The sequence below is a fragment of the Pseudorasbora parva genome, chromosome 23 (genome assembly GCF_024679245.1).
Source record: "Pseudorasbora parva isolate DD20220531a chromosome 23, ASM2467924v1, whole genome shotgun sequence".
In the NCBI taxonomy this organism is placed as follows: domain Eukaryota; kingdom Metazoa; phylum Chordata; class Actinopteri; order Cypriniformes; family Gobionidae; genus Pseudorasbora; species Pseudorasbora parva.
The window spans coordinates 10043743-10069723 of NC_090194.1; the positions used below are offsets into that span (position 1 = coordinate 10043743).

The window sequence follows — 25981 nt, forward strand, 5'->3', positions numbered from 1 at the left end:
CCAAGAAGAACAGAGGTCTTATGGGTGTGGAACAACATAGGGTGAGTCATTGATGACATACATTTTATTTTTGGGTGAACCCTTTAAAATTTCCTAATAATTTACTCACCCCCACCCCCATTCAAGATGTTCATGTCTTTTTGTCTTCGGTCGAAAAAGAAATGAATGTTTTTGAGGAAAACATTCCAGGATTTTTCTCCAAATAGTGGACTTTAATGGGGTACAACAATTTGAAGGTCCAAATTGCAGCAAATTTGCTTCAAAGGGCTCTACACAATCCCAGACGAGGAATACGGGTCTTATCTAGTGAAACAGTCTGTCATTTTCAAAAAATACATATAAAAATATTTAAACATGTATACTTTTTAACCACAAATGCTCTTTTTGCTCTGATCTGCATCGCTTTTCCTGTATCGATACTGAAATCTGAAACAGCTTCTGGTAGCCTAATGTTAATAATTTCCTGCACAAAAGATACAAAGTGTACTCCCCCCCTCTCTCAGCGCGTTATACACAAACCGTCCCTTTACTCATTCGTTTAATTTGCTCGGGATCAATATTGTTGGCTTGAATTTCGACATGTGATTGTACATATTGCACTTAATTTTACTTATTCCCACAAATTTTGTGGTCACACCCAAAGTGTGCGCACAGTAGGGTCTGTGCGTCAGGTCTTAAAACCTGTCAGAAAAAAAGGTACATTTCGGTCACTGGAGTGGTACCCTAAGGTACAAAAGTGAAAAGGTACATCTTTGTACCTTACTCACCCCTAAATGGTACATATTAGTACCTTAAAAGGTGCATATCAGTATAAGAGTGTGTAGTTCCTTAAAGGCACATAGTAGTACCTTAAAGGTACATATTAGTACCTTTTCAGTTTTGTACCTTAGGGTTCCACCCCAGTGACAGAAATGTACCTTTTTTCTGGCAGTGAAGGGATGACAGCCTAATATACCAGCTGCCAAATTATATTGGAATCATAAGATAATATTAAACATATATGGTAATCTTTTCCCAATGGTATCAATGTCAAAATTATGGCTAGTGAAAATACTGAGTGGCTAGTATCTTAGGAAAACCACTAGCCAGAGTGGCTGGTGAGCAAAAAAAATTATTGTCAAGTCCTGCACATGACGTATACCGAAAGTACCGATCAAGTATTTACAAAGAGAATGTGCAAAGACTAAGTCAAAGGGCCTTAACAAAAAAAAAAAAAAAAAAGTAAAGCAATGATGTAGGACGATTATGACCTTGGAGGAGAAAATGTTTTTCGCCCTACTGCGGTATTTCCGCATGACCTTTTAAATGTGGCGCATTGCAGATTAGAGCATTTGTAGTTAAAAAGTAAATACAGTTTTATATTTTAAAAAAATGACAGATCGTTTCTCTAGAAGACCCTCATTCTTCATCTGGGATCGTGCAGAGCCCCTTGAAGCTGCACTACAACTTGCAATTTGGACCTTTAAACCATTGTACCCCATTGAAGTCCACTATATGGAGAAATGTTTACCTCAAAAAAAACCTTCATTTCTTTTCGACTGAAGAAAGAAAGACATGAACATCTTGGATGATTTGGTGGTGATCAAATTATCAGGACATTTTTATTCTGAAGTGAACTACTCCTTTAAGAGGTGTGACAGATTGGTGTATACAATCAAAGTACCGTGAGAGTGTTTTGAAAGCATTTGGAGCCGTGTACTATTGTGTACAGCACCGCTTCAAGTCAAATGTTTTTGGGAACTGCCATACACATATGTTTCTTAATGTTGTTTTTCATTATACATCTTAAAGCTAAGACAATCATTTCAAACTGCAAACAAATGTTCACCCTGCAAAAAAGCATTAGGAACATTTAAACAATTATAACCCCCTTTATTTTGTTACCTTGCCCTATTCATGACATGAATAATGTAATTTATTTACATATGAAGTTTAATGTTAGTCACATTGATTTGGAGCAAAGTTAGCAAACATATGACCTTGTGTGTGTTGTACCTGTCCATTTTAAGTGCATGCATTTTCTCAAGAATTATTTAAATATTATGGGTAATTATGGGTATTCCAGTATCTCAGTGTGTCATTGAGTCACTGTTATTGCCCAAGCAACAACACTTTACCATATTTTGGATAATTCCTGTAAAATACTGTTCGCTATCCAAATCATTGGCTATATAATATATAAAATTGCATTAAAAAGAGCAAAAGTTTGTCTGACAGTATAAAAATGGCAAAAGACAACAGTTGCTAAAGTGGTATTGTTCAGTAATGCCAAATAGAGTAACACTTAGCCAAGAGGTAGTTTGAACTGAAGTTTAAAAGCTGTATAATGTGTTACATATATTCCACAGATGGATAAACATATAAAGATAAAGCTCTACCGCAGGAAACATGTATGCACTAATGCAGTAGATTAACACAGCGTTGTGTAACAGGATAAAGTGCATTGTTATACCAAATGCAATATAATGCCTGGCATATGGAACACACACTTAATCTTACTTTCTGTTTCCACTTAAAGGAATAGTGTATACTTAAAAACATAAAACATTCTGAAATTTTACTCCCTTTCATGTTGTTCCAAACCCGAATTTCAAAAAGGACACCATAAATGCATGAAAGAGGTTGATGCAACTTCTGTGCTTTATTCCAATACTTCTGTCCTCCTTTGATGCATTCAAAGTTTTGTGAGGATAAGATCAAAATTGAAGTCCTTTATTCACTGATAGTTTTCACCTTGAGTGATCTGTTAACTGCAATTTGAATCAGTCCTATTGCAATCTATCAACAAATCATACAGCTTCAGAAGACTTGGAATGTGAAAGACTTTTAGGATTTCTTTATGGGCCATTTGCATCCCTGGAAGCATTAACACACTGCATTGTAATGGAAAAGAGCAGCAAGAACAGTACTTCAAAATATCTCCTTATTGTTCTACGGAAGAAAGGAAGTCACATGGTTTTGGAACTGTGAAATATCTGTGTAGAGATTAGAAGCCGAAAGACAAATAATGACAGATACAATAAATCCAACGTAAACAGAATTCAAGCATTTATTTCTCCAATAGCAGCTTACAGTCAGTTTGCTAAATCCTTGCAAACAGTGTTTGATCCAGAGCATGTGATTCGGAATGAGTGAGAGAGAATAAAAGCTGGTGGCTGGTCCTCACAGGCAGGATTGGGCACAGCATACCAACCGTCACTTGCTGTATCTCCAGCTTGGAGCTGGCAGCAGCTCAGTGATTTCTGACAAAATTACCATCTGTAACAGCCTGGAACTGGACACTGCACACTACCACTCCCCACACACACCTCACCTCCGCCGGATAAACAGCACCCGGGGGGGAAACCGGAGCGGTCACTTTCTTTCCTCATTTTCCCTCTCTTTTAAGATCTCTTTCTCAAACAGCTCTCTGTAATCCAGCTCCCAGAAAAGCATCGTTCAATTCTCTCTCTTTTCTTTTTTCCCTTTGTTGTTAGTATCACTCATTTTCAGTCTCATTTCATAAGAAATTCAGTATGTAAAAACACAACTATTCTCTGTATTCACTGAGGTTAGGCAGTGCATATGAGCCGTAAATACCATCCCAGCTATCAAAAAATGTTCTAAACATTTTGCTAATATTACCTACCACTCAAACATTGAATTGAAGTATGATAGAGATTCTGAAAAACGGTAACTAGGCTACTATAATGACACGGGCTTGTAAACGTGAGCATCGCGATCATTTGGCGTTTGAAAAAAATAAAATCCATGAAATTATATTCATATGGCATGCTGAAACATATGCCACTGACTGTACCTGGGATGAAGACATTTGACGCGCGACACAAGCAGAACAACATCTAAACTCCTCCTGCAGCAGGGCTATCATGTGTGTTCAGGGCTATCATGTGTGTTCAGGGCTATCATGTGTTCAGGGCTATCATGTGTTCAGGGCTATCATGTGTGTTCAGGGCTATCATGTGTTCAGGGCTATCATGTGTGTTCAGGGCTATCATCTGTGTTCAGGGCTATCATGTGTTCAGGGCTATCATGTGTGTTCAGGGCTATCATCTGTGTTCAGGGCTATCATCTGTGTTCAGGGCTATCATGTGTTCAGGGCTATCACCTGTGTTCGGGGCTATCATGTGTGTTCAGGGCTATCATGTGTTCAGGGCTATCATGTGTGTTCAGGGCTATCATGTGTTCAGGGCTATCATCTGTGTTCAGGGCTATCATCTGTGTTCAGGGCTATCATCTGTGTTCAGGGCTATCATGTGTGTTCGGGCTATCATGTGTTCAGGGCTATCATGTGTTCGGGCTATCATGTGTTCAGGGCTATCATGTGTGCTCAGGGCTATCATGTGTGCTCAGGGCTATCATGTGTGCTCAGGGCTATCATCTGTGTTCAGGGCTATCATGTGTGTTCGGGTTATCATGTGTGTTCGGGCTATCATGTGTTCAGGGCTATCATGTGTTCGGGCTATCATGTGTTCAGGGCTATCATGTGTTCAGGGCTATCATGTGTGTTCGGGCTATCATGTGTTCAGGGCTATCATGTGTTCGGGCTATCATGTGTTCAGGGCTATCATGTGTGCTCAGGGCTATCATGTGTGCTCAGGGCTATCATGTGTGCTCAGGGCTATCATCTGTGTTCAGGGCTATCATCTGTGTTCAGGGCTATCATGTGTGTTCAGGTTATCATGTGTGTTCGGGCTATCATGTGTTCAGGGCTATCATGTGTTCGGGCTATCATGTGTTCAGGGCTATCATGTGTGCTCAGGGCTATCATGTGTGCTCAGGGCTATCATCTGTGTTCAGGGCTATCATGTGTTCGGGCTATCATGTGTTCAGGGCTATCATGTGTGTCCAGGGCTATCATGTGTTCAGGGCTATCATGTGTTCAGGGCTATCATGTGTTCAGGGCTATCATGTGTGTTCAGGGCTATCATGTGTGTTCGGGCTATCATGTGTGTTCAGGGCTATCATGTGTGTTCAGGGCTATCATGTGTGTTCAGGGCTATCATGTGTGTTCAGGGCTATCATGTGTTCAGGGCTATCATGTGTGTTCAGGGCTATCATGTGTTCAGGGCTATCATGTGTGTTCAGGGCTATCATGTGTTCAAGGCTATCATGTTTTCAGGGCTATCATTGTGTGTTCAGGGCTATCATGTGTGTTCAGGGCTATCGTGTGTTCAGGGCTATCATGTGTGTTCAGGGCTATCATGTGTGTTCAGGGCTATCATGTGTTCAGGGCTATCATGTGTTCAGGGCTATCATGTGTGTTCAGGGCTATCGTGTGTTCAGGGCTATCATGTGTTCAGGGCTATCATGTGTGTTCGGGGCTATCATGTGTTCAAGGCTATCATGTGTGTTCGGGGCTATCATGTGTTCAGGGCTATCATGTGTGTTCGGGGCTATCATGTGTTCAAGGCTATCATGTGTGTTCAGGGCTATCATGTGTTCAGGGCTATCATGTGTGTTCGGGGCTATCATGTGTTCAAGGCTATCATGGTTCTCATGTCAACAAACGACCCTGATGTAGGATGACAGAGTTTTACGACAGTAGTAGAGGACAATACTGTTTCCCAACTGTAGGGGGACCCCGAGAGCAAAAGTTACCTAGTGCTGATTTAAGTTGTAAGTTATTTTGTAGAGTTTTGTTGACATAATAATGTTGATCATTACATCAAGTTGATATCATCTGTAATTTAAACTCTTTTCTGCGTTATTTCACTTTTTTAAAATTAAGTAGCAGTAACTTAATTAAATTATCTTGACAAATTCAGAAATTAGGCAGTGGATTTTTAGTTCCTAGCATGCTTTAGTCAACTTTATTTATTTATTTATAGTGCTTTTTACAATGCCAATAGTTTCAAAGCAGCTTTACAGTGTTAACAGGAAAATAATTCAACAGATTTTGATTCGGCTGTACAACTGCTCTGAAGAAAACAGTGATGTCATCTATCTAATTTCAATTGTCATATAGAGACAATGTAGCCTGACGTGGTCATACTCAATTCTAGTCAGAATGTGAGTCTGAAACGGCTCCATTGGGCTGTAATTATGGGGCGTGTTTCAACCGAAAGACCTCAATTGGATAGACCAACAACCAATCAGAGCAACGAAGCATGCATTGTCAAATGTCAAGAGCTCATCTGCACTGTGTTGCCAAGTCCCCGTTTTTTTCTGCGGGTTGTTTTCTATGTCCGCTGGTTGAAGCGACTATTATGTGATATATAGATCCATGAATGCAAATTTTAGCAGGCAACCTTGCCAAAATAACACACATTTTACCCCCAAACGCCATTTTTTTCCCCGGTGAACCCCCCTGAGAAGCTATTGTTTAGGGCTAGTAGTTGGCGGGTTTTGTTGTAAAAACTTGGCAACCCTGTCTGCATGTGCGCTGGAATCAGGCTGGAATACACAATCTTGGCTGGTGTTGTAAAAAAATAAAATAATTTATTGATACACAGAGTACTTACCCAACATGATGATCATTTCTGAGAGAAATTGTGATGGTGAATGCATACACAAACAAGCTCTCCGTTTAGGATTTGAACAAATATAATCCAAGCCCCTCTGTTGACGTGCACGGTTACGTTACTGTTGATCATCTGTCCGTCCTCGTCTAAAGCCCGCCCTGATGATTTCATTGGTCTGAACAGGTTCTGTTCGAGGAAATACTCCTCTATGGAGCGAGGCCAGACCGAACTGCCCGACCTACATTTTTTGTGGGCGGGGCTAAGTTCGGCTGGCATCCAGGCTAGCGACAATGTGGTCAGATCAGTAATTTAGTTTACTGCCCAAAGCATGTGAATATAAGGTACACGATTTGTTGTCTGTTGCTAAGCATCTAGTTGGAACATTTAACACCGCATTGTTTCACATGTATAAGTTACTTTGCAATGCAGAGTTAACACTGCTCCAGAGCAGGGTTTCATAACCCCGGGTAAAAATTGGTGCTAGACACGCATCTAAATTACAAGCGTGAAATGCTCCTTAACCCAGGGTTAAAAGCGTTTTTAAGAATGATAACCCAGGGTTAAGCACAGTGTGTAAAGCCCTTATGGGAACGTTACTTTTGAATGTTTTTTGAACATTCTGAAACAAGTAGGCCCTAGTAACATTTTAACCAAACATCCAACTAAATGTTTCAGAACAATGTATAAATAATGTTTTATGGCTATTTTTTTTAGAATATTATTAAAGTTCTGAGAACATTTGTCAGCTGGGATATGACTGCACAGGTCTAAACACACTATAGTATTACTACATACTGAGAGCAACCCACCAGTTACTTGTGTTCCTACGCAGAACTAAATTAGTACAAAATGACATGCTTCATTAAATGCTGTTAAACACCATATTGGCATGCGTGTGTGTGTTCTGTCACTTTGCTATGTCATGCTAGTTTTTGGATGTGGTGATGAAGAGCCATGATAGCCGCAGTTTCCCGCTGTTTAACTGTAGCGTGGGTGGGTGTTCGGTTTATGCTGATACTCTAAAGTGAATCATCAGTGTCGCTGTTCCAGTGGAGGGCAGCTGAGATTCTGATTAGCCCTGTCATGCTTCAGCTGTCAAATGAGGCTGTAAGTGTATACTTTATGCCTGTCCAATACATATAGAGCCATCTTCTCTAATGAAATTATGTTATATGCATCCCTTCCCCCACCTTGCCTGGCAAATAATCACATGCTTCCCCTTTTTTTGGTTGGATAATTCATCAGATCATTACACCATATGGGTAATTATTAAAAAAATTGAAGGAGAGATGGGAGAGAAGAGACCAAAACAAATGAGTTGGAAATATTGTTGTCATTTTGTGCATGTAAATGCCCAAGCGAGAATAGTGAATTGTGATGCTGAAAGAGGCGTTCACGTGAAAAAGGGTGGAAAGCAGCTCTGCAGTATTTTGTAGCAAATGGTCTTGCAAATTGCAAAGTAATTTTGTTGCATTGTATTTTAGTAATATTTGAGTTCACAGAGCTTACTGTCTGAGACATATTATGATTGTGACATATTATACCAAAAAATACAGGACTACCATTAAAATGCATAAAAAATTGGAACCAAATTTATTCAGACACTTTGACCTGACCAAGTTTTTTTTTTTCCATTGATAATTCACCTTTTACACCACAGACTGAACAGAATGAAGCATTGGTCATTGGCTGACCTAAATTGGTATTATCTAATTGTGTGCTTTAATTCAAGATGAATTTGTTCTGACACAGTTTAACTCTGAGTTCTTGTCATATTTTATTACCATTTTCTAAAATGTACCGTGAGAAATTGTTGAAGGTGCCTAAATACATTTTGGATGACATGGGGCATAAAATTGTCCAGCCATGACTTCCTGTTCCACAGGAGTATAAATATGAGGAAACACAAAGGCTAAATTCCCTTAATCATCCATCATAATGAGTAAAACCAGACCATTCTCAGGTAACCGAGTTGTGGTCTGGTAAAGCTTCATAGACAAATAATTTCCTAAGGGGCATCACCAACGGACGATGACGTATGCAGAGCGACAGAGAAACATCTGACGATCTGAGACAGCAATTATTTATTTAATTTTTTCGAGGAAGATGCTGCAATGGCTTCTGACGACTTTTGCCGTTGTTTTAAAAGAAATATGATAATAGCTGGTGTCCACCGTCATTCCATCAACATTTTTGCAAAATTTGGAAAACCTATAGCATCTCAGACTGACTGAAACATCTCGGATTGAAGGTCGAACAGAAAACATCAATCTCTGATCGCATTTGCATTTGCATTTTCACATGACTTCCAGATCTAGTGTGAGGAAATAATCACAGAAAGGCCAGATACAGAGCTGCTGCTGTGTGGTGTTAGCACATGATCACATTCCCTATCCTCCTCATCAAAGAAGCCGGCGTAACGTTAATCCACATCTGGTAGCTGAGTGTTGTTCTTTGCTTGGGTTTTAACGAAAAGGAAAAGTTTAATTTGCTTAAAACAGATGCGATACCTGACTCGAACGAGTGATGTTCCACAGCAGCATCCATCTTTGTAATGTACAAAATCTGCTTCACCGTCGTCATATTGTAAAGCCCATTCCAAGTTTCTAACTGGTGCCCCGATTTCGACGGATTAGAAATGGGCTTGAATGGGCTCTTTGCCAAATCACTTGCAGAGCAAATCTAAATTTGCCGGATGTTGTTTGGGTTTTCCTAGGCTAAGTAAAATCAGCTGTTTGGCAGAAAACCCACCAGATGTATTTGGTGCAAACAGGGAAAAAAGTATGCCCACAGTTAAATTATGTTGTAGGCTTATTTTTTAATTTTTTTGGTGGAGGTCCTGGACATCTTGACGGATCTGGAGAGATTATTTATGGAGGAATGGTCTCTGATCTCTTGTCAGGTGTTTTCCAAATGTATCAGGCATTATAGAAGAAGACTCAGAGCTGTTATCTTGGGGAAAGGAGGTTGCAACGTGAACTAGAGAAAAACATTTATTTCATAATGAGATTCCTTCCCACTTTCAATTGTTATACTTCAATGAAAGGTTAGAATTTTGTACATTTTTTGAATGAAAGGATAGACAATGCAGAATTATTTTCACAGCAGCCTTTGCTTATATGTATTAAGAGTGCCAATAAGAGTTATGAAAACATATAAATTGTTTAAAAGGCCATTTCTACCACAAAATGATGTCAAATACAATAATGTGAGATGTGCACTGTGTTACACTGTGGTGGAAATGTTAACCCTATTTTTTTTGCATGTATTTGAAATATTGGACATTTTAGTTGGCAGTTAAAACAGTGAAAATGTTAAAAGTGTGTTTAAGAAAGTTTATGGTGTAGTTCAGAGGGTCCAAAGTGCTTATAGTTGAAGAAACACTGAACACATCCGACTGCTCACCTCAGAAGTAGGAGCTTCTAATGTGTACTTGAAAGCAGAAAGAAATTCCTATTCCTACCAACACTCACTTCTTGCTGATCTTAGAGTAGAGATAAAACCGCAGCAGCAAAACTAACACATACACAATCAGACGCACAAACCTGCGCTTTGCAACCTCTTTGTGTCAGTGGAATTTTTATCAGGATTTGCGTGGGTGAAATCAATGCGAGCTTTTACCGGGTCTTGGGAAAAGTTCAGCAGATTACACCACAGTCCTCTGCATCGCTAAAGGTGTCGTGACAGCAAAGAAAAGTAAAAAGACACTCAAGAACACACACTCGCTGTGGAGGATGTAGCAGGAAAAGATCTTCATATTAACTTGTGATTGGATTACCCGATTAACCAATAATTGCAACAAAGCAGTTCTCAGTTGGTTATCATAATGAAGTTTATCATAATGAAGCATGCGAATTTGAGACTGACTGTCTTTTTAACCTACCGACTCCTCTTTTATACAATGCAATCCAATTGCAATCCTTTGGCCAATATTCTTCACAGTGGAAACTAGCCAGCCTATCCCTTCAGGAAATCGCTTTTCTTCCTTGAGAGATTTCTTTCATTTGAATTTCACTGTGGGGAATGAATCAGCTGCTCCGTAGAAACTGTTCTTAGTGTGGTCACTATACATTTCCTACAGCTACACACTTTTTGGAACTACAGGTAGTCTGTTTACAAGCAATTTTCTGTTTAGCTTTTCTTTCTCTTGTTTCTAAAATGAACAGAAAACAGGCCGAAGGGACTGTACTAATAAAACATTGCGCTTCTGTTCTTCTCCTCTAGTCTCATAAATAAACGTGCAATGCGAATAAATATTTAATAGAGCAGCATACACATTTTATTTCCAAAAGTCTTGTAGTGACCAAAGCTTCTTTAAAAAGTAAAGGCTAAAGTAAATACAATGCTACAGGATTGACTTTTAAGCATTTGTGGTAAGATGGTCAAAGGGAATGAGAGAGCAAACATTGTCTTCAAGCGGGTTATACATGAGAAAGTATAAATGTCAAGTGAGTTATGTATGCTTAATGTTCATGACTAATGCATCATCTGCACCATATATGAGGCCTGCGAAAGGTGGCCTATTCTGATCTGACCCTTCAGGTCATTTGAAGGCATCTTCATATTCATAAGGAGCAGCTGTGCTCTGGATATTGATGCTAAATTAGACCAGTTGTTCTCAACAGGTGTGTAGCGGCCCAAAAATGGGTTGTAGATCTGCTGGTATCGTGGACAGCAGGGGGAAAACAATGCCACATGCAGAAACCCTGACTGTATAAGTGCTTAATAATTAGAATAGCAAAACAGATAGACTTGTGAGCTTTTAAAAAGGGAGTATATGCATCTAATAAAATTCTTAAGTATTTTGGCTGAAGTTCAACTAGTCAAGTTAGGCGGATGTCAAAATGGTCAGGTTGCTTGGTTTTCATCCTTGAAAACAATGAACAAAACTGCAAAAGGAACCACAATACATTACATTAAATTCACTTGCAGTAACCAAATTCGCCAATTGATCTTTTGTCTGCCATGTTTGTTCATGTTTAGTTAGTTTAGTTTATTGGTGTATTATAACGTGGACAGTCCCTTTTTAAAAAAAAAGAGCACCTTTAGCCTCTACGGCTAATTTCCAGCTGTAGTCCCCGGCCCGTTGTTAATAGGCATGTCTTGTTATTCATTCCCCATTTCTGTTTTTTCAGTTCTTGATAACATTAATAGGCTAAATTATAATGTTTGGTTTGAAGGGTCTTTTTGATTAATTTGATGTCCAATGTAAAATCTGGGTCCTGAAATAAAAACAGTTAAAAGGGACAGTTCGCCAAAAATGAAAATTCTTTCATCATTTACTCACTCGCAAGTTGTTCCACATTTCTTTCTTCTGCTGATCAGAAGAATGTGGGGAACTAAACAGTTGATGGACCTTGTTGACTTCCAATACCTGTTGAAAAAAACGCTGGTCAGGTATGTTTTGAAGAGCCCGATCTCAAGAAAATGCGTATGAATAGTACGAGTGTGCCATATCGTGAAATATATACACCAAAATGAGTTTTGGCGTGCATATGGTACGCACTTTATAAACTGCTTACTAATGTGTATTGGTGCTTTATAAATGATAAATTGACTATTTAATAATGCTTAACTTGATTCAAAACGTTGTGCTGCTTATGATACAGTATATAGTTTTTCAGGATTATCTGATGAATATTCAAAAGAACAGCATTTAATTGACTTTTTTTTAACATTACAATGTCTTGACTATCACTTTTGATCAATTTAATCAGTCTTTGAGGGGGACAAATATATATATTTTTCTCCAACTGACCACACTTTTTTTTAACAGTAGTGTATTCAATTCTTTCAGATGTTAATATGTTTACATCAGGAAGTTTGGTCTGAGTCATGCTAAATATATGCACAGTGTGACCTGTGCAGGATAAGTGAAGGATAAGTATAAGATGCACTGTTATTGAATAAAGTATAAGCTTTAATGTAGCATTAATGAAGTCGCAAACAGCAAACTGTGATGCTTTCTCCCCTGACTAACATTGTGTGTCTGTGTTTTCTCTCTGCAGAGCCACAGCTGAAAGGCATTGTCACCCGTCTGTACAGCCAGCACGGGTACTACCTGCAGATGCTGCCGGATGGCACCATGGACGGCACAAGGGACGAGAACAGCTGCTTCTGTAAGCGTGTGTTCTTTCTCACTTGTAATTCACACCTGACGGGCGGTGACAGTGTGACTTCTGGGTTGGGCAGTTGTACAAACTATTGAGTTGTGTCTGTGTGTGTCCGTTCCTGCGGCTGCTGGACAGACAAAAAATGAACTTTTGTTGTCGGTGTCATTCATTTCCTCTGTCTTACAGTCTCCTCACGTACATCTGTCTGTCTGGTGTAATTAATTTAAGAGCCAGTGTTGGCACACGTCCCCTATGTCAGGCTTAAGGCCAGGTGTATAACACTAAGCCCATGGTCACTGGTACAACTCTTGGGATTCATTCAGCTGAATGGAAGAATATTTGTCCTGACTGGAATTAAGGCCAAACTCGATAATTAGAGGAGGATTTTCACATTTTCTTGGCCATGTTGTGTATTTTAATCAGATGTTTGGCAGCGATTCAGTTTTTATGATATGGTAATTGTTGTTTTAACGATGTCTGAGCTGACATTATTTAGTATGTCACTCACATTGCAAAAACCAATCAAAGTCCACGCGTTTGTCTTTCCATTCTACTCTGCTAGTTTTCCATTTTTCCGCTAAACACATTAGATGGACGTGTTTGTCCATTGCACTCACATCTTTTAAAGCATCTCATCCATGATTATTATTTTTTATCAGCACCCTCTAATTCTTAAACAGACTCAATTTTAAAGAACCTGTTATGCCAAAAATGTCCTATATAAGGAGAAATGTATTAAATGATTACATAATACTTTGATGTTTAACAGGTATAATAGTATTATACAAGTATGATAAAATATGTTTAAGAGCTGTTTCATTCATAAAATGTAATCAAAATAAATAAATAAAATAATAATTTACAACTAAATCCATAAATGTTGGGAAAGGTTCTATATAGCACCTGACAGAACCCTTTAAGTTTCTAGAACAGGGGTGTCCTCCAAACCTGCTCCTGGTGGGACGCTGTTCTGCAGAGTTTAGCTCCAACCCACACATCTGAACCAGCTAATCAAAGTCTTATGAGGCAGCAGGCACACTGAAAAATTGTGGGTGTGTTGAATCAAGTTGGAGCTAAGCTTTGCAGGACAGTGGCCCTCATGAAGCAGGATTTGACACCACTGTTTTATTCATGATTCGAATCGCCAGTGTCACATGATTTTTGCCAGCAGCCATATCACCCTGTAGCCCAAGACTGCATGGTTTCCCACTGAAGCTAAGCAGGGCTGAGCCTGGTCAGTACCTGGATGGGAGACCAACTGGGAAAAACCAGGTAGCTGCTGGTAGAGGTGTTAGTAAGGCCAGCAGGGGGTGCTCAACATGTGGTCTGTGTGGGTCCTAACACCCCAGTATAGTGATGGGGACACTATACTGCAAAGAGCACCGTCTTTCGGATGAGACGTTAAACCGAGGTCCTGACTCTCTGTGGTCATTAAAAATCCCAGGATGTCTTTCGGAAAAAGAGTAGGGGTGTAACCCCGGCATCCTGGCCAAATTTGCCCATTGGCCGCTGTCCATCATGGCGTCCTAATAATCCCCATATCCTAATTGGCTTCATCACTCGGTCTCCTCTCCACCATAAGCTGGTGTGTGGTGGGCGTTCTGGCGCAATATGGCTGCCGTCGCATCATCCAGGTGGATGCTTGGTGGTGGTTGAGGAGATTCCCCCTTTCTATGTAAAGCGCGCAGTTTGGCATTTTGACACGCGATCCGAATCATGAATCAGTACGCTTATTCATAACCGTTTGAACCTTTATTTGAGGATTGAAAACAAACCAGGAAGAGAAGACAATGGTGAATAAAGTTGTAATTTTGTATTTTCGATGCTTCAAGAGATTCTAATTAACTAACTGATGTCACAGATGGACAACTTTGATGATGCTTTTATTCCTTTTCTGGACATGGACAGTATAGTGTGCATACACTTAGATACGCTCTCGGACTAAATATAAAATATCTTAAATTGTATTCTGAAGATGAACGGATTCTGTATTCCAGCAGAAATACAGCCAGCAATGAGTCGTTTTTCAGCCCTTTTAGGTCCCTCAGTTCTCGACATCGTTGGAAAGCCACGCTGATATTTACTCACGTTTGACTTCTTTGTTTATCCAAAGACTTTTTCTGCATTGCCTTTACATGTAGGCCTACTGTCTTCCTTGTTTTTTTTTTTTGCGTTTTTTGCCTTCGCTGACAGCAAAACCCTGCACCATGCATTTTGAATGATTTTGCTCTTCCTAGGGGTGCGCGCATGTGTGGGCAGAACCTGTAGCAAAAACTGTGGTTGCCATGGTAGCGAGAGATAGTGACTGTCGCCCAAGCCAATCATTTGTTTCGTCCCGAACGAAAATAATGAGTGGTGTTTATTGCAGATTAAAAAGTCTAGAGTCACTTGATTTTTATACTCTCTTTTTCAGAGAACTTACATTTTAATTATGTATTGCCATATAAATAAACTTTAAACTAATTTGGACAAAAGTGTTTAGCTCATTTCTACCTACCCTAGCTTTAATGACATAAATTTTATTTTTGGGTGAACTAACCCTTTAAGTTTCTGCAAAGAACCACTGAAGAATATTTAGTTAACCCAATATCTTGGTATTCCTGGAAGTTAATTCTTCCGTACAGGTTCAACCTGAGGTCTCAATGGTAAACATTTTTTTTAGGATGAGTCACCATAACATGCTGTTCATGAAGGGAAATAGACAGTAAGGAGAGAGAATGTGATGTGTCATGAGCCCTTGTGCCTTATGTAGCTCTATGTGAGTTTTTTGTGTGTGTGTGTGTAACAGATTGAGAAGTATTTTATTGGGATGGCAGTTGTCAGGGTGCGCTAGCGTAGCACATTCCTGCCTGGATTGTCAAGGACTAGCTTACATGTCACGCTTGTCTATTGAAATGACTGTTGCACATATTAAATAACCATACTACTGCAGCGTCCCATGAACACTGTGACAGGCCGCTCTGACATGAATCCTAAACACTTCACGCCCAATGAGGTGAATTTGATGGTGCTAAACTGTTACAATAATGTCCGACAGCAATTACATACCGTCATATATCTGTCAAACTCTGGCTGGAAAAACTCACTGAAGACTAATTGTCGAAATATTTATCCAGTGTTCCTTAGTCTGTGAGGGAATATCTCTCTCAGTCTTTTCCTCCCTCTCATCGCCATTTATTTTGCATGTTTAATCTTCTGCTATCTCTCAGAAGCAGTGATGTTCTTATCCATATCAAATACAATCCATCTTTCTATCAAGGACAACAGACGTAGGACAGATAGTCCCTACTGGATACCTTCCCCCACCTCATTCCATTATCTTTGCCATACCTGTCAGCTTTACATCCTCTATTCTGTGTCGTTCTCGTCTTCATCACTGTTATCCTGTTTCATCCTATGCCACGTTGTCCCTCTCAAGAAAAGCAAAAAAAGTGTTTGTTGCTGCTTATTCTGCCCAAGTACTTAGACAGGAAAATACCACAATTTTCAACCTGTGTTTTCCATTCTCTCTGACAATTTTTGCTATTCTTCATCAAGTATTTGATCTATTTCTTGATTTCATCCTACAGCACAGTTCAACTTGATTCCTGTGGGTCTGCGGATAGTGGCGATTCAGGGAGCGAAGACTGGTTTCTACCTGGGCATGAACAGCGAGGGATATCTCTACACCTCTGTAAGTGACTGAATGCTCTTTAAAGGATTGATGATTATCATAATTAGAACAATTATGCAGGTGCCCTCTATGTGTCTCGACAATAATGATTCACAGATAATTGATGATGTGCAGCTTTTAGAGAGGTAAATAATTATGCAGACAGTTTAATTACCTCCTCATATTAAAGAGTTTGGCCAAATAAACTGGTGTGAAAGAAGATGGCGTAATTAGGACGGTGAAGACTCTTTCATTGGTGCTGAAAGTGTCAGGCTTTGTTTATGTTAAGATTGTGGATGCTCTCTGTGGTGCTGAACTTCTCTGTTTATACACTATATTGCCAAAAGTATGAATTCAGGTGTTCCAAATTACTTCCATGGCCAAATGTGTATAAAATCAAGGACCTACCTATGCAGACGCTTTTACAAACATTTGTGAAAGAATGGGTCGCTTTTAGGAGCTCAGTGAATTAAAACGTGGTACCATGTAAGGTTGCAACCTGCGCAATAAGTCCATTCGTGAAATTTCCTCACAACTAAATATTCCATGGTCAACTTTTAGTCGTATTATAACAAAGTTGAATCAATTGGGAAAAACAGCAACTCAGCCAAGAAGGGGGTGACCAAATCACAGAGCGGGGTCAGCGCATGCTGAGGCGCGCAATGCACAGAAGTCTGGAGCTTTCTGCAGAGTCAATATCTACAGAACTCCAAACTTCGTGTGGCCTTCAGATTTCGGTCAATAAAAGTGCGTAGAGAGCTTCATGGAATGGGTTTCCATAGCCAAGCAGCATGCACCCGAGCCTTATATCACCAAGTGCAATGTAAAGCGTTGGATGCAGTGGTGTAAAGCACACCGCCACTGGACTCTAGAGCAGTGGAGACGTGTTCTCTGGAGTGATGAATCACGCTTCTCTGTCTGGTAATTCAATGGATGAGTCTGGGTTTGGCGGTTGCCAGGAGAATGGTACTTGCCTGACTGCATTGTGCCAAGTGTAAAGTTTGGTGGAAGGTGGATTATGGTATGGGGGTTGTTTTTCAGGGGTTAGGCTTGACTTCTTAGTTTCAGTGAAAGGAACTCTTAATGCTTTAACATACAAAGATGTTTTGGACAATTTCATGCTCCCAGTCTTGTGGGAACAGTTTGGGGATGGCACCTTCCTATTCCGATATCATTGCGCACCAGTGCACAAAGTAATTTCCATAAAGACATGGATGAGCAAGTTTGGTGTGGAGGAACTTGACTGGTCTGCACTGACTTCCGTCCTGACTTCAAACCTATAGAACACCTTTGGGATGAAATTAGTGCAGAGACTGCAAAACAGACCTTCTCGATCAACATCAGTGCCTGACCTCACAAATGCGCATCTAGAAGAATGGTCAAAAATTCCCATAAACACACTCCTAAACCTTGTGGAAAGACTTCCCAGAAGAGTTGAAGCTGTTATCATTGCAAAGGGTGGAACATTAAACCCTATGGATTAATAATGGGACTTTTCATTAAAGTTAATGTGCGTTGTCTTCAAAGGCAGATGTCCTAAAACTTTTGGCAATATAGTGTATCATGGGGGTCCAATCCTGTTCCTGCAGTGCCACTATACTGCAGAGTGTGACTTAATTTAACACACCTAAACCCGGTAATCAGGTTGGTGTGTTGGAGCAGGTTTGAGGCAGCCCTCAAGTAGCCGAATTGGATATATATATATATATATATATATATATATATATATATATATATATATATATATATATATATATATATATATATATATATATATATATATATATATTAGTATAAACATTTATTATTATTATCAATGTTGAAAAAAAGTATTTTTGTGCAAAACGTGAAACAATTTGTCCGGTTTCTTCAATAAATATACAGTTTACACATAACATAGAAAGAATAACTTAACATTATAAGTGTCTTTGATGTCACCTTTTTACTGATTATTAATGCATCCTTGCTTAAAATAATTACTTAGCCCAAACAGAACTGTAGTGTATTTAGCCACAAAACATTTTAAAAAGATTAACCTGACGTTGTTAAAAGTATACATTCTTAGAGAATATCAGAAAACTCTTTTGGTTCTGGAAACATTGCAAATCCTCATTTTCCTTATACCCTACATAGCCCTATTGGATATGTGCTATTACTGCTCCCAAAGGTCAATCTTTCCTATAAAAATAAAAACAATAACAAGGGATTAGCCCATGCAGTGTGACCAATTACCCAAATTGTGCTTGATGTGGAGTAGAGTGGAAAGCAGCAGCATTAGCAGGCAAGGTGGAGCAGATATTTAGACTGTGTCACGGCTAGAGCAGGATAAAGAGAACAGAGAGTGTGATGAGACAGCTCTCAGAGAGAGATATTGAGTGTGTTTGTTAAGCTGTGCATATGTGTGTGTGCGAGTGTGCATCCCAGAGCTGCCGATTAGAATGTGAGGATGAGAGAGCTTTTGTCTCCTGCCTTTCTGTGAACTGAGAAATGAGGGGATTTTCTTCTCAGAAAGTGGAGAGCGGCGTTTGGTTCAAAGGCAACTGACTCTAATTCAGAGCCTGTGTAGCTTACCGATGCGCTGCGAGCTTTGGGACACCCTGCCCGGTGTTGCCATCCTAAAACGGTCCCTTCTCCCTTCCCCTTTTCATGTCTTAGGTCTGGTTTGTCTGTTTCATTTCATTAGGACTCGTCCTTAACAGATGTGTCCTTTCCATGCTACTGTAACCCTCTGAATTTGTCCTTTCTTTTCCGTATTTCAGTCTATGGCACTCAAACAAACAACATATTCGCTTACAGTCGAATTGGAGAACATTACATTGAATTCTGGGTAAAATTTTGTATTTTAATCAATGTCAGGGGGGTTACGTAAGCGGATTAATTTAGGAATAATATCTATGTTTACAATGCTGCTTAACTGGCATCTGGATGCAGGAAATCATACTGGGTTTCGTTATGTCACCAGTGCGTATGTGTGTGCATTAGATTGTTTAAGCATACATCAGGGTTTAAATGCGAGTGCAAGTGTGTGTTTGATAACCATCAGCTTAGAGAAAGCGCGTGTAACGGAACAGACAAATGTGTGAGAGAGGCTCAGAGACTCGGAGGACACAGCCAATGGGGAAACACCTCAGTCCCCGGAGCATTTTTCCCCTTCCGCATGCTCCCATTTCCCTCCCCTCCCCTCCTCACTGCAGCTAAAGAGAAGGTCATTCATAATATGCCACTATATTGTCAAGCTCTATAAGTATCTCATTGTAATAAGCCAACGTAAATTAGACGAGCTGCCTCGGGGATTGTGCTCTTCTGCCACATAATGGATTTCATACATTCGCTTGGGCAGAAATTCTTCATGTCCTCATGCAGCATTTGGTGCAAAGCCTGTAATGACCATTAAGGTTTAAAATGCACTGTCAAATCTGGAAGGGGCCATTCAGCTGCATGATTTTAAAGGTTAAAATCCACAAAATTTGCAGTTATGATAATATGCCATTGTCATTTACTTTTGAATATGGCACATCTGTAAAATACAAATGTCTTGGCTATCTCAAAGAACTCTCCTTTCTCTATTTAGTATTTTACGTTGGACGGCGCATGCAAGGAACAGATGTTTTATGGTAATGTAACCTTACTTTTTTATATATTATTAATACTCTTAACTGCCAAAATAACATTTGGAAGTCCTTAACCCTTAAGATCTGATGAAAGTTGTCTTTGATGGTTATTTGCATCCCCTAATTAGAATTAGATGTAGTGTTTTTTTATTTTTATTTGTTCTGTTTAATGAAAAAGAAACATTCCAGCAAAATTTGTTTTCAACCACATTGTTCCTTTGAGTCGATTATTTTCAGGTAATTGATCAAATGGGTCACAAAAAGTCTGAATAATTCCTTAGCATAACAGTCTGAATCAAAAATGATTTTTAGAATCCTAAAGGTTCCAAAAGTGGGCTTTCGCAATGATGCCACTGAAGAACCATTTTGCATTCCCTAACCTTTAAAAATACTTAGTTCTTGTTCTTAGTGTGAAGAACATTTCAATGCACGATCTAATGTTGATCTTTTTCCATTTTAACGAACCTGTCCAATAAAAAGTTTCCATGGGTGACAAAGGTTTTTCATGGAACCATAGATCCCAATAAGGAACCTTTATCTTTAAGTAAGTGTAATTTTAAGAGTGGAAATTGGTCAAAAACCGGGAACCCCAATATTCTGTCATTATAATTTTTTTCTTCCAACGAAAATATGATATTTTTACATGTATATGTTTTTACAATTGACCTCTAGAGACAATAGATCTGACTGTGCCCAGGACTGAGGTTGGAGAGCATAAAGCTCTTGCCATGTTTGGCTTTTTGCACTTAGTTTTACTTTTCAGGAGTAATTTACTCCAGGATGCTTCCATGGACACCCTGGAGCTTCTCACCTTCAGAGCTCCATCGCAGTGATTTTTGACCCCTCTGACGGGCCAAGGTTCACCCTGGTTGGGCCCTATAGGGGACACCTTGGACTGAGCTACACACCTCCAGAGCTCCATCAGGGAGATTTTTGACCCATCTGACCAGCCAAGGCTCACCCTGGTCGGCCTAGGGGACTGGGACAGACACCCTGGAGCTTTTCACCTCCAGAGCTCCATCACAGTGATTTTTGAGCCATCTGACCGGCCAATGCTCACCCTGGTCGGCCTGGGGGACTGCCATGGATTCCCACGTCCAGGGCTCAATCGCGGTGGAAATTGAATTCCATGCCCACCTGAGCTTCTCTCATAAACTAATGGATGGTAACTGTCAAGCTCCAAAAAAAAAAAAAACATAATTTAACCCATATGATGTTATATTAGCAGCCTTCATTGTTCTGCATATTTAACTATCCAGGCAGCAGTTGTGTAGCCCTGGAGAGCGATGGGGAATGGACTGCTGAGGGAACCTCCACACTATTGGTCTACGGTTATGTGGGCATCGAGGTCTATGAGATACCTGTTGTGGAGTTATGAAAATGGCTTCCTGATAAAAATAGAGCCTGGTCCCGTCCTGACCCATTTTATAGACGATATGCTCTGGAAAAACCCTCCTGGGCTGAGTGAGAGAGGGTGAGAAAGAGAACACGAGAACGATATGGGGAGTGGGAGGCGCTGACACAGTTGTAAGGTTCCTGACAGAAATAGTTATGGGCCTGTTGCCATGATCAGCCATTATTCAGACAACACAGGCTTCCATTTAAAACGACTCGCTTCAAACAAAGTTTCTACCAAATAACTTGCAGTATAATGGCATTGCCTGAGCACAATAGGTGCATATGTGGGTGTGTGTGATGGTGTGACCTAAGACAAGATGTGTATAGTGTGTGTCGTGGTGCCTTTATCTTAGGTTTGATAAATGGTTTCTATAGACTCTCTCCTCTACAGATGGTATTGAGATTCAAAATGCTTCCGTCACTGAGATGCAATCACACCCTTAGACATGTGGTGGGTAAAAGTAAATGAAAAGCCAGAGACGAAACCGATATGAATCCAAAGTAGATGTAGTACATGCAATTGCTTCCAAACACACCTCATTCCCAGCGTTCCCTCACAAGTTGACGAGGGACGGAGAGAGAGAGAGAGAGAGAGAGAGAGAGAGAGAGAGAGAGAGAGAGAGAGAGAGAGAGAGACAGAGACAGAAGTGTAAGTGATTCAGTAATCTTCTCCTTCCCCCTTGCAGGTAATGAACTGCAGATTGTAGCTGTTCATCCCTATAAACCCTCTGCGGCATTTTAAGCTGCCTCCATTTCCCATAAGCCCCCTTATGAACCCTTTTAACCTTCAATTGAGAATCTTGTTATTCTGTCGCCTCTCTGTCTTTGTTCAAGGTGATCTCATTAGTATTCGTAGGTATATTTGAATGTGTTGATAGACACTAATATGTATGATATATTATGTTTAGTTTAGAGACATACTAATCTTTCCATGTCCTCTGACAACTGGTTGGAGCTGAACTTTCTTGAACCTTTTTAAGTGATGTCTGTAGGGGATATTTGCACAATATTTGCTTTTAATGACACTTACTAAACAATCAAAATATGAGGAGTATGTTATACTGGGAAGAAGAATACACCAAAGTTGGTTAAGGTATTAAAATGACAAAATTATTTGGCAAAAAAAAGTCAAACTCCAGCATAAAATTAAATATCGTTTTTTTATTATTTATTATTATGCAAAAAGGCATAGAAAAAACTAAAAACTTGCATACATTGACTACAGTCTAATCAGTTATTAATATTTTGTTGGTTCTCCCTTGTTGTTTTTTTATTACAGCAGACATTCTTCTGGGTATTGACTTAACATCGCTCAAAACATTGCTTAAAATTCAAAGCAAAGGGAGATGTTTCCTTTTAAATAAATCACTTTTTAAGAACTACAATTAACGGTTGGTAGGGACTGCAACCAGCTTCTTCCCGTGTCAGTGACATCAATAACCATAACATTCACACAAACCCTGCCCCCCAGAAAACACAAAAACAAAGGCCATGTTGAGAAGAAGAGTTGTTGTAGTAGAGCACATTTGAGAGTCTGCTCAAGCTGTTGCATCCGCTTTTCACATTCATTGCAATATAGCACGTAACATAAATGTTAGCTAGCATGTCCTAAAAGCAAGATGACAAAATAAGTTATAACCATAATTAACCTAAACTATACATGTTCTATCTTCATTCTGCATGTATTCTCTGGCTCTGTGCATCTTCCCATATGTGCGATTCATAGATTATCATAACAGAACATGATAATCGATGACTTGTTAAGATAGTTAACTCCACATCAGCTATTCAGAAACGTCCTGTTGCGTTCTACATGTTGTCACTTCTTCATGAGTTTCTCCATCATTGTCGACTCCAGTTGAAACATAAAAGGTTGAACAGTTTCTGACATTTTCTGTGCGTGTCTGCGTGAGGTAATCAGAGTTTCTTGAAGCTCTGCCCTCTACTTGAAAGGGGGCCTGAAGCAGCAGCTCATTTGCATTTAAAGTGACATACACAAGAATGGCACGTTTTTGCTCAACCTCAAAAAAATGACAATTTTAACATGCTAAAAAAATTATCTGTGGGTGATTATGGGCTGAAACTTCACATACACACTCTGGGGACAACAGGCCTACTGTATTTTACATCCTATTAAAGGACCCCTTATATAAGCTATTGTGATCAAAAACAATGACAAAATTTGCATTTAGAAGATATAAGCATTCAAAACTTACAGTGATAACATCACTCATCTTCGATTTTCTGTCCAATCAAATGCTCTCTAGAATCTAAAGCGTGCTGTCCCCTACATTATAAATAGACATATACATGGTGAGACATAGACATATGAATGGCACTTAGTGCACTATGGGATATGGAATGTTTCAGACATAAATATGCTTTCCATTGAGGCAAATATAGTAATAATAATAATAATTACATTTATATAGCGCTTTTCTAGACACCAAAAGCGCTTTACATATACAGAAGGGGGGAATCTCCTCAACCAGCACCAATTCTGGTTCAACCAAGTCTGGTTTCACGTTGGTGTCACACGAACCGCTGCAGCCACACATAGTCCGATCTGTTTCAGAGACACGGTAGCACAGAGCGGATCATAGATAGACTGGGTTAACAGTCTGGAAACCTGTACATTAATTTCTACTGCTTCTGTTACACGTTTGCAGGAACCAATCACAGACTGGCTTATCCAACTGGTACACTATTGGCGGGTTTAACACGCTGACAGATAGAGAAATGATGGGTCGTTGCCCATTGATCACGCCTCTTGTGGTCTGATTGGTTGAATGACTATCCAATTGCGTACAGAGCCATTAAAATAATGCTCGTTGATCACGCCTCTTGTGCAGTAGAAAATACAGAGCAGACTCCCCAGACAAATGTTCAATTTTAAATTGAGCTTGGTTTGGTGATAGCCAGACAAGATCATAGACGAAGCAGGCCAGAAAATATATGGGACTCATTTGAATACTGCACACACAGAATGCTGTATTTTAAAGCAATATGGAGGAGGGAAACTGCAGCTTTACCAAGCTAAACGAAACTATTTAAACCAAGCTATATAAACTAAATACCATTGGCTATTTAAAACAAGGGGAGGAACTGTTCTATATGTCCCGCCCTGTCTTCCATTTTTAATGGAAATTACGTCAATGCACTTCAGTGGGCCTTCAAGTTCTTCCCAAAGTTGATCTTTATTGGAAGACCTGCATGACAATTCAAGTTTATAATTTCCCAAAGGTTTTCAATGGCTTTAGGGTCATGGGACTGAGGAGGCCACTTAAAGACTTCAAAATGCTGCTGAGTATGAACACTTTCATTCCTTGATAATTAACTGTAGTTCAATACGTTGTAAAACATTGCATGTCCTGTATTAAAATTGATATTTGTAATCCAATTTTGTGTAAAAATGCCTGTACTCAGTGGCAGTCAAATAATGAGTCACTAACAGCTGATTTATCTAACAGTTTATTCATCTCACTGGAAATGGAAAGGTCATGTCGAGTGCACTTCACAGTGGGATACAGTATCTCATGCTGTGTTCTACTGAGCATTTGGGGAAATCTAGTACATCAGAAAATGCACATACCATCCATACATACTATACACGCCTGAAAAGTGAATGCATTCCACTCGTTGCAGATTCAAATTTGTCATTGGGGTCACAACAGTTCCGATCAATCTTTCAGCATTACGCAACAAAGCATGAAGTCAAATTAGGTAAATGGGCTAACAAATAAATGGGATGGTGTTAAACATATTTAATTAATCTAATTTTATAATTACAAACAACCCATTTGATTAATTGTTAAACCTTAATAGATTTTTATAAATGTAAAGCATTTACATTTTAGTACACATGCTGTCAGCATTTTAATACTGTAAATGTGTGCCAAACTTTACATACAATTAAAAATGAGGTACATTTTATTTGCCACAGGCTTATTAGTAATAGTTCCTGGTTGTCTCCCCTAATGACATTCCTGTTTCAGGTCGTTCATTAAAGAGGAGATGCCATCTAACATTCTATAACATAATTCTTATTGACAGGGACCCTCCATTCATCACTCAAAACAAAGATAAATGCCATCAGCGGTTTGGAATAGCCATGTCCACACTCACCAGCTGCACAACCACCAGTAAACGTCACCGTAGGCAGAGCGTAAATTGATTATGGCCTCGCCTGCTTTCATTTTATCCGTCCATTGATGTTTCCTAATGTAGCCATGCATGCTTTATAGACTTATGTAATGTTGTATGTCACTGAACATCTGCTGAACACAAACTTACAACAGCGACACATAGATGTCGCTGTTGTAAGACATATTACACACATTCAAGCACAAGGATTACCTAAGGCGTAAACATATTGGGTAGAAACACACACACACACACACACACACACACACACATACACACACACACACACACACACACACACACACACACACACACACACACACACACACACACACACACACACACACACACACACACACACACACTAACTCACACATGAAACATAAGCCCCACTAAGGAGCTTTATATTGAGATATGATCATGGACGAGACTGGCCCTAAATGACATACAAACAGAGATTACAGCACTTTAGGGGCCACTTTTGGCAAGACCATCAGATCCGGTGTGGAAAGTAAAGTGTCAGGGTTTAGCAGGGTTAGCGTGGACCAGTTAGCCCCTGCTGGTTAATACCGTTACTACACCACCTATTTCTCAGGGTGC

General features: G+C 39.6%; 1 protein-coding gene across 1 annotated transcript in view; it reads left to right on the top strand.

The window, feature by feature from the left end:
* Positions 1-25981, top strand: part of fgf11b (fibroblast growth factor 11b) — a 61830-nt gene that overhangs the window by 22920 nt on the left and 12929 nt on the right. Inside the window, exons 2-3 of the mRNA XM_067433232.1 lie at positions 12473-12583; positions 16147-16250. Coding sequence (XP_067289333.1) covers positions 12473-12583; positions 16147-16250 — 215 coding nt within the window. The remainder of the gene's footprint in view (positions 1-12472; positions 12584-16146; positions 16251-25981) is intronic.